The following is a 21,621-nucleotide window of genomic DNA, read 5'->3' on the forward strand; positions in this document are numbered from 1 at the left end:
AAAACCTCCAGGTGTTCATGGAATGCCTAACATACTTTGTCCTTGTACATTCAGTAAGTACCTACTGGGTACAGTGAACCTTATGTTTAGTCAGGGAGGAGAAAGTATATAAAATTAAATCACAATCACAATAATAGTTGAAGGAAAAAATATGCGTCATTTTAACTTTGTGCAAAGCAACAATGCAGAAGTGCTAGCAGTTCTTAGACTAAAGGAAAAATGAGAGCATAAAGCATGTTACAAATAAATTACTGCTATCTTAGTGAAAAAGAGAAGTTGGTTAGGCTCAAGTCATAAATTTTGAATTTGAAAGAAAAAATAAATGTCTGTGCTTGCTGATATTAATATCTAATGAATACTCTCACAGTGGCTTTGGCTTATTGATCCATGTTTGAGTCAAGGTTCACTTATCATAAATGAGAACTGACAGTTCTTTTGCAATTGGACAGGGAAGCTGTCTAGTCTCAATAAAACTATTTTTGAGAACATTTGAAGAACAGAATAACATTTTCTTTGCAAACATTACCTTAAGTAGTTATATTTAAACATGGAATTGTCCTTCCACCCCTGCCAAGTTATAATAAATAATCGTGTTTTACTAAGGAGAAATGATGGTTCAGTGTGAACAGGCTTCAGCACTGACGTGCACACTAACAGGGGTGTGTGTGCACATTAGGGTACACTAGGTGAGCTGTTGGGCACTGCAAGGGACAGGACACTGATCCCCCCACAAGGTGGTGGCAGAGTTGGACAGACATACAAGGAATCGTTTTTCCTTTTAGTAACTGAGTTACAATGAAAGTCGCTCACTCGTGTCCAACTCTTTGAGACCCCATGGACTATACAGTCCATGGAATTCTCCAGGCCAGAATACTGGAGTGGGTAGCCTTTCCTTTCCCCAAGGGATCTTCCCAACCCAGGGATTGAACCCAGGTCTCCTCATTGCAGGCGGATTCTTTACCAGCTGAGCCACAAGGGAAGCCCAAGAATACCGGAGTGCGTAGCCTTTCCTTTCTCCAGGGGATCTTCCCGACCCAGGAATCGAACCGGGGTCTCCTACATTGCAGGCAGATTCTTTACCAGCTGAACCGCAAGGGAAGCCCTTAGTAACTAAAGTATGTGTTAAAACTAGTATACAACTAAATCAAATAGAACTATTTTAAAGAAATAATTTGGAGGGTTAAGCAAACTATGACCTATTTTAGGCCTATAGAACTAAAATAACCTTATGTGTGCGATCACCTCTTTTAATGCAACACCGTACAAACCACATGCAAACACTATCCCAATCTACACGCCTTCTCTCTATGGGTTTTCCTCCTTGACAAAGTTGAGAACACAAAGCATTCCTTACACTTGCCGCCAAAGAACTCCCTGAAGGTGTGTGTATCTCGCCTTAACTGATGGACTTAAACTTGATCCACTGGTTTGCACCCCGGACTTCAAAAGGTGGGTCGTTGCAGTAGATGTGATAGCCGAGCTCTTCCAAAGGCGGTTCCGGATCAGCAGTAGCGAACTGAGCAGCATCCTCAATTTCTTTTCTCACTTCCACATCAATTTCCTAAAAATCAGATTACAGTTCAAGAGATTTGTTTGAAGACACACCTCTTAGGTACCAAGTAGTTCGACTCTTCTACTAGTACTAGAAGTGTACTTAAGGTGCTATTATGGTAAAAATAACAACGATCTAGAAAGAAATACTCTGAAGTAGAGACAGAAACATACACCCTGGTGAGGGAACATTTAAAAACCTCAAGTGTATTTACAGGAAAGAACTGTGCTATTGGAGTTTAAAAGCTTCATCAATATGACTGAGGAATGCCCTGTGAGAATACAGTGTGTACTTTCCCTTTTACTTACCGAGTTCACCTAAGAGTGGCAGCTTTTTGTGTAGAGAAAAACTGCTCAAAATTTGAGACAGACAACTGTGAAAACCCTTTGAGTAAGTGTGTGTACCTTTAATTCTTCAACACTGGCGAGATTGCTGTTCACCATCCTGTCCTTGAGGAGCATGATAGGGTCACTCTTACTTCTAACTTCCTGAATCTCTTCTCGGGTCCGGTAACTGGGGAGGGAACCAGAGTGACAAGTAAGAACAGTTCCAGTAGAGCAGATGGTCTCTGAAACACAGCATCACATCAATACTTAGATCTCCGTAGGAAGGGCAGAATTATACTTCAAAATACAAGAACGCATCCTAACATTCTGTAAGAGCTGCTCTGTCTAAACTCTACAGTGGCAATTCTCTGGGCTTCTCTGGCATTCTGACAACAGGAGCCCAGGTGCTGTCTGCTTCTTTAATCCAGATGTAGGGCATGAAGGTAGTGATGGAGGCTCTAAGTGGGTGAAGCCAGGGGAGATGGTTTTCTGGGGTGATAGCTGTAACCTTGGAGGCGGGAGAATGCTAACCCGGAAAAAAGTGTGCCTTTCCTTTCTCCTTTAAGACCCCAGAGCAGCATGGCTGGCAAAAACCTGGAGAGGAGGTTTTCCAATTCTTGAATGTATAGTTGATCCTTGTCCTACATTATCTGAAATAATACCAAAAGCAAAGGCTCTCCCATTGTTTTTTAAACAGCAGAATTACACAGAGTGCTTTTTCCCATAAAAGTCGTTCTTTATAACATTTTCCCTTAGACCTTCAGCCTACACTCTTAAAGACTTCTTACGGCTTACTTTATCTAAATCTACTCTTTAATTATGCCACACTCCAGGACTGCAGCATTTCATGCTGGAGTTAGGACTTTTGTCACTATTTTTTTTTTTTGACTCATCTATTTCAACACATGGGATATCCCTTCTGCTACTTGGTCTTGCACCCTACCAGCCAGAAGAACATTTTCAAATGGAGGAATATGCCCTGGGAGCATCTGAGGCAATGCCTACAAAAGGTAAATGCTCCCAAGTATATTACTGTTAGCATCAGACCTGCTTTAGGTAACAATTCATCACAATTCCTTCCTACAATTGCTTTTTATTGGTACTCATGTTAACATGTACACAATGCATAGTGTAGAAGTTTCCAGAATGCTTTCTAGATTGGAACCAACTTATTATAAAGCACTGTTTTCAGGCTCAGGCTAAACTACTAAATCAGTGCATGAAGCCAACTGGTGTCTGGATTCAAAAGTACATTTTGAAATGTTCTTGCTTTTTCATGTAAGTAGTACCACTCTAAGCCCATCTACTTTGGACACCACACACTGTTTTTCCTTTACCCTACCTCACTCCAGGATCACTCATGCTGTGTCCATGGTAACGGTAAGTCTGCAGCTCCATCAGTATAGGCCCCTAAAACAGAACCCAGTGGAGGTTAGGTGAGACAATGGGCATAGCCTCAAATATACACCCTATCAACTACTCTGATCAGATCTGAGTTGGCAACAATTTCTTCTAAGTTGACTGATTCAGTTATCTCTTCTCATTTCTAATATCTATTTACAGCATCTTTCATCCTCCCTAGTTTTAAGAGGGACTTATTATCTCAGGGGTCTGCTTTCTGGGTTGTGGAACAGTGATTTAGGGAGAATATCCTCCCACAAGTTCAAATAGCAGGTAAGCCTCTTTTTAGGCCAATCTCACTGTTCCCTTCTCCCTCCACTGCTGTAACTGGAAAGGTCAAGATCCTTAGGACCAAAACAATAAGACTACATAATTTAAACATTAATCTATAGAAAACAAACTTATACTGAATGCCTATTATCTAAGCACAGTTCTGTGCTGGGCACTGTGGGAGTCCCTAATCTCTTCACTCAAGGGGCTTATCATTAAGGTGGGGTGGGGGGGGGGGGTGTGGAGGCACATAATGAACCAAAAGGCAAAATAGATTGTCACAACAAAGACAGAGGCAGAATGCTGAGGGAACACTGGAAGAAACGATTTACCCCAAATGGGGGAAACATGGAATGTTTCCTAGGATGTGAGCTACCAAGACCATGTTATTTATAAAGGGACCCGACTGACTCAAGTGGATCCTGCTTCTATCTTATACACCTCAATTAGCAGCTACCCCTAAATTGCCACAATGGACACAGGAGGCACTTCTTCCAACTTTAAGACGCATAAATGCCATTAGAAATCTCTAGCTTAGAGGCCAAAAAAAATCTTACCTTTCCAGATCTACAATAGGCAGCTGCAAATTTTGTGGCCTCCCGGACACACAGGATATCCATTCCATCTACCTGCCAATAAGTAGGAAAGATTTCAACACAACATTGTAAATCAACTATACTTCATAGAAGTTCAAAGATAAAAAGGGGAGAGCTTAACTCCAACTGCCTAAAATAGTTTTCTTTTCCTATGACCTGTTCATCCACTTAAGAAAATAGAACGCTTCCTTTGATGTGAGCCATCGGGCCAAGAGTGCCGCCCCAGCTGTACCACAGGTGTCCTTACCCTCAGCCCAGGAATAAAGTCACCTCTCTTGTAGTAATCAGTGCTGGCTGCTGCTCTCTCCACAGATGTTGCCATCCCATAGCAGTTATTCTCACAGATGAAAATACAAGGCAATTTCCACAAAGCTGCCATATTGTAAGCTTCGAATATCTGACCCTGGAAGTACAAATAAAAAGTTCAAGTGGTTTCATTGTGCTGTCTTTCTTTCAACTTCATCATCCCCCAAAGCCACTGCTCTACCCAGCAAGAGAAAGCTCTCAGAAGAGATGCCTCACCTACAACCCAGATTCTGAGGCAAAGAAGTGTGTGTGTGTGTGAGGAGGGTGGTGCAGCAAACTCATCTTGTTTTGCACCTAAGGAAGTGACAAACCAAATACTTCTACATGCTTCTGTGGCTTGCTCAAGGACATGTTTCATATAATAACAATGTATCTTGCTCAAGGACATGTTTCTCCTTGTAACAGGAACTTTCTACTAATCTTATGTGGGAGTGGGGCTGGTGAAAGTGAAGGTGGCTCAGTCCTGTCCAACTCTTTGCAACCCCGCGAACTGTAGCCCACCAGGCTCCTCCAACCATGGAATTCTCCAGGCAACGTATTAAAAAGCAGAAACATTACTTTGCTGACAAAGGTCCATCTAGTCAAAGCTATGGTTTTTCCTGTAGTCATGTATGGATGTGAGAACTGGACCAAAAAGAAGTCTGAGTGCCAAAGAACTGAGGCTTTTGAACTATGGTGTTGGAGAAGACTCTTGAGAGTCCCTTGGACTGCAAGGAGATCAAACCAGTCCATCCTAAAGGAATTCAGTCCTGGGTGTTCATTGGAAGGACAGACGCTGAAGCTGAAGCTCCAATACTTTGGCCACCTGATGCAAAGAGCTGACTCATTAGAAAAGGCCCTGATGCTGGGAAAGACTGAAGGCAGGAGAAGAAGGGGATGGCACAGGATGAGACGGTTGGATGGCATCACTGTCTCAGTGGACATGAGTTTGAGTAAGCTCCAGGAGTTGGTGATGGACAGGGAGGCCTGGCGTGCTGCAGTCCATGGGGTCACAAAGAGTCAGACAGACTGAGTGACTAAACAACAACAACAACAATGTATTTCCATTATAAAGGGTGTTATGTAGGGCTGAGGGTCTGAAGTGGTTAGGAAAGGCTGAGGAAAAGCCTTTCAGATGTGATCTGCTAGCTGAGCTGTTCTGGGTAACCAGCTGAGCTGAGGCAATTAGAGGGCATGCCCGAGGCAGTCCTAGGTCACATCACAGATGCTTTTGAGAAATGGAAATGAGATTGGCAGTAGATCATCCTGGCCCTTTTAAATTCACTGAAGATTTAGACATTTGTCTGAAGAACACTGAGAAGCCAAAGAAGGATATTACCTTTAGCTTTGCATTTTGTATATATGGCAGATAGGTGTATGTACTCATGGCATGACTCCAAGGGAAAGTCATTGAAAGAAGACCCATAGTGTTTTCTTGGAAGCATGGGTTCCCTGAAATATGGTAAAATGTGTGAATAATGGAGGGCTGGAAGGACTGATGCTGAAGCTGAAATCCCAATACTTTGGTTACCTCATGGGAAGAACTGACTCATTGGAAAAGACCCTGATGCTGGGAAAGATTGAGGGCAGGAAGAGAAGGGGATGACAGAGGATGAGATGGTTGGATGGCATCACTGACTCGATGGACATGAGTTTAAGCAAGCGCCTGGAGTTGGTGATGGACAGGGAGGCCTGGCGTGCTGCAGCCCATGGGGTCACAAAGAGTCAGACACGACTGAGTGACTGAACTGATTGATGATCATCTCTTTCTTATAGCCAATGTAGAAATGTTAAAAAAAAAAAAAAGAATTATAAACTCTTCCCTATTGAAATGTGGGTGTGCTCCAGTTGAAGAGAATTTCAGGATGAAATGCTGGGATCACCAGACCTGTACTTCAACCATGGCGATGCCTTTGACATATTCTGTATGGCCTGATAAGAGTAGGGCAAGCCTTTTCTTCCATCTGCGGTTGTATGGGTTGGTTTTCACTAAACCATGTATTGCATCACATGGCACATTCTTTAAGTCTAGCTGCGTTTTCCCATCACGCAGACCATGTCTGATTAGTGTGACCTTAAGTTTGTTGTTGTTCAGTCGCCAAGTCATGTCCAACTCTTTGCAACCCCATGGACTGCAGCACGCCAGGTTTCCCTGTCCTTCCGTATCTCCTGGAGTTTGCTCAGATTCATGTCCATTGAGTCAGTGAAGCCATACAACCATCTCATTCTCTGTTGCCCACTTCTCCTCCTGCCCTCTATCTTTCCCACCATTAGGGTCTTTCCCAGTGACTCAGTTCTTTGCATCAGGTGGCCAACATTTTGGAGCTTTGGCTTCAGCATCAGTCCTTCCAATGAAGAATATTCAGAGTTGATTTCCTTTAGGATTGACTGGTTTGATCTTGCTGTCCAAGGGACTCTCAAGAGTCTTCACCAGCACCACAATTCAAAAGCATGAATTCTTTGGTGCTCCAACTCTCACATCCATACATGACTTCTGGAAAAACCATAGGTTTGAGTAGATGGACCTTTGTTGGCAAAGTAAGGTCTCTGGTTTTTAATATGGTATGTAGGTTTGTCATCCCCTTCATGTCTAGGTTTGCCACAGCATTGTCATGGCAAAGGGGCTTGCATAACTCAATGACGCTATGAGCCATGTGGTGCAGGACCACGCAAGACAGACAGCTCGTAGTGGAGAGTTCTGACAAAACGTGGTCCACTGGAGGAGGGGATGGCAAACCACTCCAGTATTCTTGCTGTGAGAACACCATGACAGTATGATAAAAGATATGACACTGGAAGATGAGCACCCCAGGTTGGAAGGTGTCCAACATGCTGCTGAGGAAGAGTAGAGGGAAATTACTAATAGCTCCAGAAAGGATGAAGCAGCTGGGCCAAAGCAGAAATGACACTCAGCTGTGGATGTGTTTGGTGGTGAAGGCAAAATCCAGTGCTGGAAAGAACAATGTTACATAGGAACCTGGAATGTTAGGTCCATGAATCAAGGTAAATTGGACATGGTCAAGCAAGAAATGGCAAGGCTGAACATCTTAGGAATCAGTGAACTAAAATGCACAGGAATGGGAAATTTTAATTCAGATGACCATTATGTATACTAGAGTCAAGAATCCTTTAGAAGGAATAGAGTAGCCCTCCTAGTCAACAGGAGAGTCTAAAATGCAGTACTTGGGTGCAATCTCAAAAACAACAGAGGGATCTCGGTTCATTTCCAAGGCAAACCATTCAACATCACAGTAATCCAAGTCAATGCCTCAACTACAGATGCCAAAGAAACTGAAGTTGATCAGTTCCATGAAGACCTATGAGACATTCTATAGTTAGCATCAAAAAAATGTCCATTTCATCATAGGGGACTGGAATGCAAAAGTAGGAAGTCAAAAGATACCTGGAGTAACAGGCAAGTTTGGCCTTGGAGTACAAAATGAAGCAGGGCAAAGGCTAACAGAGTTTTGCCAAGAGAACACACTGGTCATAGCAAACACCCTCTTCCAACAACATAAGAGACGACTCTACACATGAACATCACCAGGTGGTCAATATCAAAACCAGATTGATTATATTCTTTGCAGCCAAAGATGGAGATGCTCTATACGGTCAGTAAAAACAAGATGTGGAGCTGACTGTGGCTCAGATCAACAGCTCCTTATTGCAACATGCAGCCTTAAACTGAAGAAAGTAGGGAAAACCACTAGGCCATTCAGGTACGAACTAAATCTAATCCCTCATGATTACACAGTGGAGGTGACAAAGAGATTCAAGAGATTAGATCTGCTAGACAGACTGCCTGAAGAACATCTCAAAGAAAAAGAAATGCAAGAAGGCAAAGTGGTTGTCTGAGGAGGCGTTACACATAGCTGAGGAAAAAAGAGAAGCATAAAGCAAGGGAGAAAGGGAAAGATATACCCAACTGAATGCAGATTTCCAGAGAACAGCAAGGAGAGATAAGAATACTTTCCTCAGTGAAGAGTGCAAAGAAATAGAGGGAAACAATAGAGTGGGAAAGACTAGAGATCTCGTCAAGAAAATTAGAGATACCAAGGGAACATTTCATGCAAGGATGGGCACAATAAAGGACAGAAACGGTAAGGACCTAACAGCAGCAGAAGAGATTAAGAAGAGGCGGCAAGGATACCGACGAGAACTGTACAAAAAAGTTTTTAATGAGCTGGATAACCATGATGCGTGTGGTCACTCACCTACAGCCAGACATCCTGCAGTGTAAGGTCAAGTGGGCCTTAGGAAGCCTTACTACAGACAAAGCTGGTGGAGGTGATGGAATTCCAGTTGAGCTAGTTAGAATCCTAAAAGTTGATGTTGTGAAATTGCTGCACTCAACATGTCAGCAAATTTGGAAAACTCAGCATTGGCCACAGGACTGGAAAAGGTCAGTTTTCATTCTAATCCCAAAGAAGAGCAATGCCAAAGAATGTTCAGACTCCCATACAACAGTGCTCATTTCACATGGTAGTAAGGTTATGTTCAAGATCCTTCAAGCTAGGATTCAACAGTATGTGAACCAAGAACTTTCAGATGTTCAACACTGGGTTTAGAAAAGGCAGAAGAACCAGAGATCAAATTGCCAACATTTGCTGAATCATAGAGAAAGCAAGGACATTCCAGAAAAAAATCTACTTCTGCTTCATTGACTATGCTAACACCTTTGACTGTGTGGATCACAATAAACCACGGACATTTCTTAAAGAGATGGGAATACCAGACCACCTTACCTGTCTCCTGAGAAAGTTGGATGCAGGTCAAGAAGCAACAGTTAGAATCTTACATGGAACAACGGACTGCTTCCAAATTGGGAAAGAAGTACAACAAGGCTGTATACTGTCACCCTGCTTATTTAATTTCTATGTAGAGTACATCATGTGAAATGCTGGGCTGGATGAATCACAAGCTGGAATTAAGACTCGGGGGAGAAATATCAACAATCTCAGATATGCAGATGATACCACTCTAACAGCAGAAGGTGAAGAGGAACTAAAGAGCCTCTTGATGAGGGTCAAAGAGGACAGTGAAAAGTTGGCTTGAAACTCAACATTCAAGAAACTAAGATAATGGCATCCAGTCTTATCACTTCATGGCAAATAGATGGGGAAAAAGTGGAAACAGTGGCTGACTATTTTGGGGGACTCCAAAATCACTGCAGATGGTGACTGCAGCCATGAAGTTGAAAAACACTTGTTCCTTTGGAGAAAAGGTACGACAAACCTAGACAGTGTATTAAAAAGCAAATACATCACTTTACTGACAAAGGTCTATATGGTCAAAGCTATGGTTTTTCCAGTAGTAGTCATGTATGGATATATGAGTTGAGCCATAAAGAAGGCTGTAATGAAAGTGAAGTTACTCAGTCGTGTCCAACTCTGCAGCCCCATGGACTGCAGCCCACCAGGCTCCTCCATCCGTGGAATTTTCCAGGCAAGAGTACTGGAGTGGGTTGCCATTTCCTTCTCCAGGGGATCTTCCTGACCCAGGGATTGAACCTGGGTCTCCAGCATTGCAGGCAGACGCTTTTACCGTCTGAGCCACCAGGGAAGCCCTAAAAGAAGGCTGAGAGCCAAAGAATTGATGCTTTCAAATTGTGCTGTAGAAGACTTGAGAGTCCCTTGGGCAGCAAAGAGATCAAACCAGTCAATCCTAAAGGAAACCAACCCTGAATATTCATTGGAAGGACTGATGCCGAAGCTGAAGCTCCAACACTTTGGACACCTGATGTGAAGAACAGACTCATTGGAAAAGACCTTTACGCTGGGAAAGATTGACGGCAGGAGGAGAAGGGGGTGGCAGAGAATGAGATAGTTAGTTAGCATCACCAACTCAATGGACATGCATCTGAGTCAACTTCAGGAGATGGTGAAGGACAGGGAAGCCTGGTGTGCTGCAGTCCATGGGGTCACAAAGAGCTTGACACAACTTAACCACTGAACAACAACAATAAAGTTCATCATAGCTTTAAATTACCACCAGTCATTTTGTGTTGCTGATTTCCAAATAGAAGCAGCCTTTCGAAACCTAATAAGAGGCTTGTGGAGAGGCAGAATAGCATCTGGACTCTCAATCAATCTGTCTGATCTCAAATCCTGCAATCTGGGGAGGTTGCCTAACCTCTGAGTGCCTGGGCTTTCTCATCATTAAAAGCAATGGGGTGAAAACATTCATCTATTGGGGCCCTTGTGAAACTTATATAGATTCACATTTGTCAAGCACTTAGAAGAGTGCCTGATCCATAACGAGCAGCATACAAGAATTTGGTTGGCTGTCAGGAAGCATTTAACAGGAGGCTTCCTGTGTGCTGTTTTGGATCTGTCAGGAATCCTCTTTTCCTTATTAATTCCTGAATATTCAGGAATTAAGAGGAGAGGCATGACTTTCCCGGGGCTGAGGAATCCAGGCATGTCCTTCGTTAGTCTTTCAATACAGTGATACGTACCCTCTTCCTTCTTATGAACCATACAGTAAAAAGTGATTGTTTACAACTCTCTCTCTTTAATAGGGATCACCTTATGTTTTGTAAGTCTGGAATTTTAATCTTTATCTTTGCTGAGAATAACTACCTTGTAAGACAGTATATATGTCCACACCATGTTGAATAAAACACCTTTGCTCCACCACAGCGTGGGTCCTTGTGTCTTTCTTTCTTTCTCTCTTTCTCTCTGTCTCTGTCTGTCTCTCTCTCTCTATTTCTCTATTTCTGGCTGATTCCCTGGAACATGAAAGCCAGCTGCATAACCCAGGGAATATTAGTCTCTCTCCTTCTTTCACTCTCTCATCGTTGACTCCGGACCACCAGGTTCCAGTCCAATAAAGGACCAACAGTTGGCATGCAAATCTTTGAACTTCTTGGCACCTCGTTGTCCTCATTAGTTAAGTAACTTCTAGAAACTTCTCTGCTAGGTACACTTTGAGAATGAATCAGTTGGGTATTCGGCAGGTTTTAGAGGTGACTACTATCTTCACAGTCAATAGTTAACTATTGTTTGGGGGCTAGCAACAAGAGCTACTACATAAACAGAGAGAACCTGTGTCAGTATAGTGCTTAGCCAAAGATCATTAATTAAACAACCTGGTCAAACAAAGACAGATGTCCACTGACAGGTGGAATCGGGGTGCTCAGCGGCCTTTGACCTCATCCTGCAGCTCAGCTTCTTTCTGGTTGAGGTTCTCCAGTCACAAAAATCCACCAGGCCTCAAATGGGACCTAATTAAACTTAAAAGCTGTTGCATAGCAAAGGAAATCATAAACAAAATGAAAAGATGACATACAGAATGGGAGAAAATATTTACAAATGAAGTAACCGAGAATGGATTCATCTCCAAAATATACAAACAGCTCATGCAGTCCAAAATTAAAAAAATTACAGACAATCCAATCAGAAAATGGGAGGAAGATCTACATAGACATTTCTCCAAAGAAGACATAACAGACGGCTAAGAGGGACATGAAAAGATGCTTGACATTACTAATAATGAGAGAAATGCAAATCAAAAACTACAATGAGATAGTACCTCACACTTGGCAGAATCGGCATCATCAAAAAAACCTACAAACAATAAATGCTGGAGAGGGTGTACAGAAAAGGGAACCCTCTTACACTATTGGTGGGAATGTAAATTTGTACAGCCACTATGGAAAATAGTATGGAGGTTCCTTATATGGGCTTCCCAGGTAGCTCTAGTGGTAAAGAACCTGCCTGCCAATGCAGGAGACATAAGAGACATGGATTTAATCCCTGGATCAGGAAGATCCCCTGGAATAGGGCATGGCAACCCACTCCAGTATTCTTGCCTGGAGAATCCCATGGACAGAGGAGCCTGGCAGGCTACAGTCCCTGGGATTGCAAAGAGTCAGACATGACTGAAGAGACCTGGTGCGCACACACACCGAGGTTCCTTCAAAAGCTAAAAATAGAGTGATCATATGATCCAGCAATCCCACTCCTGGGCACCTATCTGAGGAAAATCATAATTTGAAAAGACACGTTTACCCCAATGTTCACTGCAGCACTATTTACAATAGCCTACACATGGAAGCAACCTAAATGTCCGTCAATGCAGGAATGGGTAAGGAAGATGTGGGACATATATATACAATGGAATATTACTCAGCCATAAAAACAGAATGAAATAGTGCCATTTGCATCAACATGGATGGACCTAGAGCTTGTCATACTGAGTGAAGTCAGAGGAAGACAAACGTCATGTTATTCTGCTTATACGTGGAATCAAAAAAATAGTACAAATGAACCTACAACAAAACAGAAATAGAGTCACAGCTATAGAAAACAAACTTATGGTTACTAAAGGGGAAAGCTGGGGGAGGAGGAGGGGGAAGATAAAACGGGAGCCTGGGATTGACATACACACTAATATGTATAAAACAGATGACAAACAAGGACATACTTTATAGCAAAGGGAACTCAACGTTCGATATTCTGCAATGACCTCTGTGGGAAAATAATCTGAAGAAGAGTGGATCTATGTATATGTTTAACTGAGTCACTTGGCTGTACAGCAGAAACTAGAAATTGTAAATCAACAATACTCCAATAAAAAATGCATTTCAAAAAACCCACCAGGCTTCACCAACTGTCTGCACAACTGGCTTAACCATCAATAAACCTTGCCAATCTTAAGCAACTTGCCAGCCTTTAAGAAACCAAAATTGGAATTTATCAAACACATGGGGAGGCAGTTAGGGACTTTACCAAATAGCCATCATGGAATTCTTTTATAAAGCATTTTTGCATCATTTTACAACTAGCACTTTTCGTATTACAAAAGAAAACATGTTCTATATAGAAATTCTAGAAACTAAAGATAAATCAAAATTTAAACGGTAAAAATATTCTCTAACCATACAGGGCCACAAAAAGTGCCGTTAATGTCAGTGTATGATCCGCCAGCAACATACTTTTGTCACACGTTTACACATTTTATAAATTTCTATGAATGAAGTCAGAAGGTACCTATTAGTTTGTAACCCACTCTCATGGATAAGTACAGATTTTTAACAACCTGATTTTTAACTCCTAATAGTCCACTGTAGCTGTAACTTATTCCACTGATCCCTCATTGTTGCCCAATTGGATGATTTTCTGTTTTTACAATTATAAACAATGCTTCAGTATATTGTAACTATCACCTCATCCAAATTATTACTATCATTTTTAAGGACCAAATTTCTTGAGGTGAAGTTTCTGGGTCCAACAACATGCAAACATTTCAGGGATCTGATTCATAATCCTACTTTGCCCCTTAGGAAGCATTAGATTCATTCTCAGAAATACACTTGGGGCCAAAAAAGAACATTACATCTATTTTTTAAAAAGATTTTTAGGAGAAGGAAATGGCAGTCCACTCCAGTATTCTTGCCTGGAAAATTCCACGGACACAGGAGCCTGGTGGGTTACAAACCATGGGGCCACACACCAGAGCACGCACGTCTCTGGAGGGAGATGGGTTGGCAGCAACAAACAGGTAGAAATTTTAAAAAAGGATTTCTAGATATTTCAATATTTTGTTGACTCCAAGGGTGAATGCTGTTTCCCTGCCACCCTAACAGACAACACGACACATGTGCACCCTAGCCCGCCTGGGCCCCATGTTGCTGCATCTGCCAGAAGACTATGGTCCTTGGCCCATCTTGAGCCTACAAGTACATTCCTTAGTCTCTCCTCTCTTGCCTTTGCTCCTCTCTTTCCAGTGATTCTCAATGGGAGCTGCACTGTCCTCTCTGGCTCACAGTGGGCATCTCTGTGGGTGAGGACTTGCTGCAACAGTGATGTGGGGGTACCCTTGAACTTAGACTGCTAACACCCTGTGCAATGGCAACGTTGTCTACTTCTCACATGACTCTCACATGTTCCTCTGGACATTTATGTAGGTGGAATCCTGCATCTAAAACCTGCGTGCAATATCTGGACTTAGATCCTATCGCCATTCCACAGAAAAATAAAAAATAGCTTTTGAATGAACTTTCCAGGAATACAAAAGTATCTAGTAAGTAAATTTGAGGGCTGTGTTGATAACTTGCTTTTTTCCAGGTTGTTCATGAGTTGTTTACCACTGCAGAAAAGTCCTATCACCAGCGGCAATGCTGCTAGTGGTATTCAAGCCCCTGATTTAACACCCCACTTTGGTCTCTACCCGCAGGTGCCGCAGTCACAGCGATCAGGAGCAAACATCCAACCACTCCGTCGTGACTCTAATGTAGTTGCTCAAGCATACATAGTTGATAACACACTGTTCTGATTTCTTGGTTGTATTATAGTCTTTAAAAAATCTAAAAATTACGTGTGAAGTTAGGTATTATTACCTGTGAATTACACTTAAGGATTCTAAAGAGGATGCTTAAAAAACAGTTGTTTTAAAACGCTGGCAATGGTAGGCTTGAGAGCAACTTGCTGGCGACCCCTAGTGGCGCACTCGAGCAACGCTTCACAGCCAGCGGCTCCTTTAAAAGCTTTTGGCTCCAAAATGTGGTTAAGGAAATGATCCCTTTGTCACCCCCATCCCCGACCCGCCCAGACTCAAACAGGGCTGGTTCCTGTTAGTGAGCTGGTGCCTGAGCAGGGGGGATAGAGCGGAAAGTGGGGAGGCGGGGGGGACAGTCAGAGGCAAGGGAAAGAATGCCAACCCCCAAATGTTCCAGGTATTTGTTCGTACCTAGAAAATTTCAGCATGTCACATCTCCTTATTTTTTCTGTCTTACCTGCTGGTGTCTCCCAGCTGTTTTACTCCATTAATGGCAGAGTCCCAACGTGTACTTTCGACTCCTGCTTTTCTCAAACCAGTGGTCCTTTCATTCAATGCCCCAGCCTCCCTCCTAGGACTTGGCGGTCCTGCCCCAAGGGCTTCACATCCGGGACTTCTGGGCGGGGCTGACTTGGAGTCTCCCAGGTGATGCTGACGCGACTTGATGGGGGAGAAGTTCAAACACTTTAAATCCTTGTCTATGTGAGCTGTATTCAGCCGTCTCACGTTATGAGACCACGACGCTCTGAGAAGTTTCCAAAGTGCCTGGATTTCAAGGACGTTGGCACTTTTCTAAAGGCAACAGAGCACAGTGCAGGACCATCTCACCGAAGGGTCCCCGTGAATCCTTCCCTGGGGGTGGCTCACTCCCCATGGGGAGGCAAGGTTTCCCAGATCTCAGCGTTTCCCCCAGATGAGCCTCCGTGCCTTAAATAGGAGAGTTCACTGGGAAAAGCTATTTGCTCCTTTTGGCAGCTTGGAGGCCTCTGCTCCGAAAGAATAGTGTCTTTTGGCAGCCCAAGTAGGTGTCTTTTCAGAGAGAAAAACTCGAGTCTCAAAGGGCCAGAGTACTTTGGTTTTCATCGTTCTTCTTGGACTTGTTCCTTGTAATCATTTTGAAAATTAAATCCTCCTGTGCTTTCTGGAAAATGAATGAATAAGAGAGAATGAGGAAGAAAAAGAAAGTGGAGGGAAGACAGAAAGGCAGGGAAAGAAAGGGAACGAGAAGGCAGGGGTCGGTCTAGGTTGGGAGGTCTGGCTGGCAAGGGGAGAAAACGGTGAATTCTTCTGGAGAGCAGAATACTGAAGGAGGGGCAAGGCAGAGGACTTGGAGAGAGCACAGGGCAACCAGACTTCCCTTCCCTTCCCACCAGAGGACGGCATCACCGTGATGTGCCTGGCTCCCTAGGCGGCCGCCCCGCAGCATGGAGTCTGCAGAGGCGGGTGCAGCGGCCCCCAGGCGCCACCCCCTGGCACTCAACGCCCTGGGGTCCTCCTCCCGCACCCTGGCAAGAAGCAGTTATCTGTCCCTGCTGAGACAGGGTCATAAAAGCACTAGGCTTTTTCCCATCTGCTGGGTCACACTGGCTCTGGGAGCAGCCAGCTGCCCCCCCAGCAGCCTTGCAGGGAGGCCCACGGGGTACCCACAGCCCAGCCGGGGACCTGGGGATGGCTCCTCCCGGCCGACATGACTGCGGCCTGGCCCACAATCTCACCAGAGACCCTGAGCCCCAATCCCCCAGCTCAGCTGCTTCTGGATTCCTGAGCCACAGGAGACACTAATGGCTTGTTGTGTGGCGCCAAGTTTTGTACTGAGACAGACAGCTGTCTTCTGCAGTGAAAGAGTGTGGGAACTGGGCACCCCACTGAGTGAGGCGCCTTCCCACTGACGTGTGCCCACCCTCCCCCTCAGCTGCTTGGCACGCTCTGACTCACATCTCCACGGGGCATCTTTTAGGGTAAGGACCATGATTCCCGGGGCCTAAATTGCACATTTTGGAGCTCGTTCTACGGTAGAGAAGTGCTTATCACACTCTTCATGTTGCAGCACAGGGAGAAAACAGTGCTCCTTACTCAGCTCATTGGAATCAACGGGCCAGGCAGCTGTCACAAACCTGGGCCTCCACAGGAGTGCCAGCCTGCAGCGAAGGCAAGCAGATCAGGCTATCTTGGCATCCCCGTAGCTCATCTGTGGCACCCCACTGGGTGCTCTGCGCTGGATGATCTTCAGAGGGCTTTGCAAGGCTTTCTCACGCCAGGTTCCTCATCTGGACCACAGAACACAGATGATGGCAGGGACTATCTTTTCCCTTCTGCCAGAGAGAATACAGAACTGCTATATTAGGCATACAAGAGAGAAGTTAATTCACTACATACATGTTTGGGGATATCAGGGTTTAATCCTCACTGGAGCTGACAAAGGCTGGAGGATAGCTGGAATTGCAAATCAGTCCTGACATTTTCCAAAAGAATGGTATCTTGACACTTTAGAGTTAGCGGTAGCTTTAGTAATGGCTAGTTCGGGCCTCTTGTTCACAAATGAAAAAAGGCCGAGCAAGGTTAAGGAATTTGTCTGAGATAACACAGCTAGCTGGTGGCCTAGCTGAGACCAGAACTCAGAATTCCCAACTTTTAGCCTACATTCCCATGTGTTAAAACTTTTAATAAAGAGTGAGTAAATAAATGCATGAACAAAACCTTTCTGGTTTCCAGGATTTATACTGTCTGCAATTTACTTTCACAGAATCCAATGTAAATGAAGTGGTATAGATGCCTATAAATTAACGCTAGTCTTTTCTACCAGAGGGGCATTCAGTTAACCTGTGATGCACCCTAATCAGATAATTAGCATCAGCATAAACTGGAAAGCTTATTGGAAATGCAAATCCCCACACCCCATCCCAAACCTCCTGAATAAGAAACTCTGGGGATGGGGACATGAAATTTTTGTTTTAAGAAATTCTCCAGGTGATTCAGATGTCTCAGTGGAGGACCACCAGTGTACTTTAGAACAAAGAACAATTCTACTAGGTGGAACTCTTTCACAGGAATATAAAAACTTTTTTCTTTCTGCAACTGCTGGGTAATCCTGCAAGGGACACTTTAACATAAGAAATTGAAAGCACATCTATTATACAATTGCAGGAAAATTATACTGGGTGACATCCTAACCTGAGTAATAAGCAACTTGTTTTGCAATTATATGGTATTTCCACCCCATGGTGATCTGGGGTGCCACCTGGTGGAATTATCATGTGAGTGCAGATCACATTTTTTTTTCCTATTACAGGTTTACCCCACTATCTGAAAGCAAAGTTCCTGTAAAACAATTTGTAAACAGAAATGGGGTAAAGAGAATCCCAGATTTCTAGAAGTTTCAATAATATCACTTAACTGTAACAAAAGACCAACATCAATACAGTCAGTAATGGCTCTATTTTTTCTTTTGTGAAAGCAAAAATCCTCCAGATTTCTTTTGATTACTGAAAATTAGGTATTATTTTCAATAGCATCTTTTATGAAAGACCTACTAACTAGGTCTTTCATAAAACACAATGGAGTAATAATAATTTTCAGAAAGCAGGCGATACCTGTAATAAGAAAAACAAGTTCTGTAATAAGAAAAACAGTAATTTCGTTAGGGGACACGCTAACCTGAGAAACATGAAAAATCTAATCTGCAATTGCATGGAAAACATCGAGTGACATTCTAACCAGAATAACAAGAAAAACATATCTGTATACAAATACATGAAAACTCTACCTGGTGACACTCTTACCTGGTAAGTAAGAAAAATATTTGTTGCTCAGTCACTAAGTCATGTTCAACTCTTTGCAACTATGTAATAAAACCAATTGGCGGCACTATAACAAAGAAACAAAAACCACACATAATCCATTCTGCGGTTACACGAAAATTCCACAAGATGGCACGCTAACATAAGAAATAAAAAGGGGCCGCCCTGCAATTATACAAAAGTTCCACATGATGGCACTCTAACATAAGAAATGGAAAAAAAAAAAAAAAAAGCTGACCTGCGATTACAAAAAAGTTCCACAAGATGGCAATCTAACATAAGAAATAGAAAATCTTGCAGTTGTAGTTCCAGGAAATTTTCAGTAGATGGTATTGCAACACAAGAAATTAGGGGGAAAAAAAAATGACTAAAAGGAAATATTGTGATAATCAACTTACAAGATTTATTTACTTAGTAAATTACAGTGTTAAACTTGAGTACATATTTTTTTCAAGTGGTTTTGGCAGATCTTAATTATAGTGCTTAACTTTTGCATTTTATTTACTTGTTTGTATCTTCTTCCCACCATCAGCAGGTCCTCAAGAGCAGAGGACAACTGCCTAACTTTTCTACCACTCCAGAATCTCCTACAGTAGCTCATGCATAATGGGAATTCAGTCAATATTTATTAAATAGTGAAAAGAATGAATAAAACTGTGAGAGGCCAGTGACGAAGGAGGGAAGAAAACACGAATAAAAATCTAGATTATTTGAGCTCTGTTCTCAAGGCTTCTGTATCCTGCAGTTAGACAGGTAGGGTGGAAAGTAGGAGAAAACGTGATTGAGACAGAAATAACAATGTTGTTCATTTTAATGCCTTCCAAAGGTGAGATTTTTAAGTTAGTGAATTCAAAGATAAGAAAATTCAGCAAGGATTATGTGAAAGAATAAAATGCAGTGAGAAAACTATTTTTAAATAGGCTAACAGCCTATCAAAATGGTTTTGATTTGTGTTTCCAATGGCCATCAAAACTGTTTCAGTCACTTAAATGCTCTGGATGTTGGTTTTTGAATTAAATGTTGGTGTTATTCACCCAGAGGAGCCTGGGAAAGCTGTTAGGGTCCAGCAGCCACCGGAGGAGGAGGAGGTTAGGGCTTCCCGATTTGCAGATCAGACACAGGAGGCCAGGGTGGCCTCAGGAAGTGTGGCCGTATTTGCCCCCCTGCCCATTTTCAGGCCCTGATGGATGGCTTCCTTCTCTCTGAGCTCCCCTCACCGCACCCAAACCTGCTCACCCAGTGGTCACCCAGGGGACACCTCAGGACTTCCAGTGCACAGTGCTAAAACTGCTTCTAACCCAGAAACAATCTTCTGTGCCCTCTGGCTTCTGACAGTCGCACTGTTCCTCAGGGCTCAGTCTCATGGCTGGCCTCTGCTTTGCCTTCTGCAAGGAATTTGCATTTTGTCCCAATCTACGAACCTAACCCCGAAAGACATTTCTCAAACAGTGGAGTTTCAGGCATCAGTCACGGGACAGGGATTTTTCAGGAAGGAGTAAGAGGATCTCCCCCGAGCCGGCCGTGCTCTGGCCCTGCTCTGCGCTGCTCACACAGCCAGCAGCTCCTGGCGCCACTTGGCTCTGACTCCCAAAGAAGTTACAAAATGCCCTACTTCCTGGCTGTTAGCCTATTTAAAAATAAAAATGCGTTTACAAGGCCCTGGCACTCATGCTGTCTGTCATTAGTCACTGCTTCATTCCCTGGAGCTTCAGCTTCAAGCAGCCCAAGCATGTTGCCAAGCCCCCAGCTCCTCACTCTGGCCTGTTTGTCCACAGCTGGCTCAGGACACCGGGGCTGCCAGGCCCACGTGGGCCACCAGCTCTTCTCCCGAATCTCCTCCCAAATACAAGCCCGTCACCTCCACCCCTCCAACCCGGTTGGCCTCACTTGGACTCCTGAGGAGACCAAACAGCAGACGCTTCTCTCGTCCTGCTCCAGGTCCCTCTGGCATGTGCTCAAGAGGATCTTTCCAAAGCAGAAACCAGATCGTGTCCCTCCTCTTCTTCTCCTGCACCTTCTGTCGTGAAGGACAACCCAAACTTCCTGCGAAGATCTTCAAAGGAGCCGCCTGCCCTAGCCTCTCCTCCCTCACCTTCTGTTTGCTCTGGTCCAGCTGCTTCTCTTTCTGCTCCTCAAATACTCCGACTCATTCCCAGCTCAGGGCGGTGCAGGTGTGCTTTCACCTGTCTAGGCCCAGATCTCTGCACAGATGCACCAGCTAAAGGCACCCCTCCCTTCCGCACCACCCAGCAACTCTCTTCCACAAGATCTAGTTCTTGTCCCAGATTTAGCTTGTTGGCCTAGATGTGCCCGTGTTTATCACTGGCACCCCTCATTAGAATGGAGAACCCATCTAGGGTCAGCATAAGGGACTCCCCTCTGCATCCTCACAGACTTAGAACACTCCTTGGCACAGAGTGGGTGCTCAATAATCATGTCTTGATGGAATCTTCACCACTCAGGGTAACTCAGAACTGTCACAAACTCCTTGGGGAAGTTTCCTGCATTGTTCCATCTGTGTTCATACATGGAATCACAGTTAATCACTGAGCATTATCATGCTTAGGAAGTCTCGAATATAGAATATTTCAGGGTGGGGGTTCTGTTTATTTCATTTACTTCGTGCAGTGTCAGGACAGATGGGTAACAAACGTGCCATGACACTGGCAACACTTCAACTTTTTAAAGCCTAAACGTAGAAACTGAACAGATGATGCCTTGAAACCTCTAATTTGCTGTTGTTTTAGAGGTCTGAGGAAGTGGCTCTTCTCCTAGAAGAAATGTTCAGTTCAGTCACTCACTTGTGTCTGACTCTTTGCGGCCCCATGGACTGCGGCATGTCAAGCCTCCCTGTCCATCACCAACTCCCAGAGTTTACTCAAACTCATGTCCATTGAGTCGGTGATGCCATCCAACCATCGCATCCTCTGTCGTCCCCTTCTCCTCCTGCCTTCAATCTTTCCCAGCATCAGGGTCTTTTCAGATGAATCAGTTCTCCACATCAGGGGGCCAAAGTACTGGAGTTTCAGCTTCAGCATCAGTCCATCAAATGAATACTCAGGACTGATTTCCTTCAGGATGGACTGGTTGGATCTCCTTGCAGTCCAAGGGAC

The 21,621-nt window shown here is 43.8% G+C and overlaps 1 protein-coding gene across 1 annotated transcript; it reads right to left on the reverse strand.

Moving 5' to 3' along the window:
• Nucleotides 1–999: 999 nt before the first annotated feature.
• On the reverse strand, nt 1,000–16,680 carry LOC122690549 (pyruvate dehydrogenase E1 component subunit alpha, somatic form, mitochondrial-like). Its single transcript, XM_043897478.1, has 8 exons — nt 16,427–16,680; nt 16,082–16,216; nt 15,169–15,193; nt 4,393–4,548; nt 4,107–4,178; nt 3,221–3,288; nt 1,957–2,065; nt 1,000–1,561 (listed from the first exon to the last, which is right to left on the reverse strand). The coding sequence occupies exons 1-8, from the start codon at nt 16,678–16,680 to the stop codon at nt 1,397–1,399; spliced, it is 984 nt and encodes a 327-aa protein (XP_043753413.1). The 3' UTR covers nt 1,000–1,396.
• Nucleotides 16,681–21,621: the final 4,941 nt, after the last annotated feature.

Source organism: Cervus elaphus, chromosome X, assembly GCF_910594005.1.
Source record: "Cervus elaphus chromosome X, mCerEla1.1, whole genome shotgun sequence".
In the NCBI taxonomy this organism is placed as follows: domain Eukaryota; kingdom Metazoa; phylum Chordata; class Mammalia; order Artiodactyla; family Cervidae; genus Cervus; species Cervus elaphus.

Excerpts from the sequence above, each read along its gene's own strand:
- LOC122690549 (XM_043897478.1), bottom strand. The coding sequence starts at position 16,680 with ATGGTCCTTACCCTAAAAGATGCCCCGTGGAGATGTGAGTCAGAGCGT. Across the intron at positions 16,217-16,426 it reads ATTGGGGCTCAGGGTCTCTG|GGTGCGGGAGGAGGACCCCA; the intron begins GTGAGATTGTGG and ends GCTTCTTGCCAG. Across the intron at positions 2,066-3,220 it reads ATGAGTGATCCTGGAGTGAG|TTACCGGACCCGAGAAGAGA; the intron begins GTAGGGTAAAGG and ends TTCCCTCCCCAG.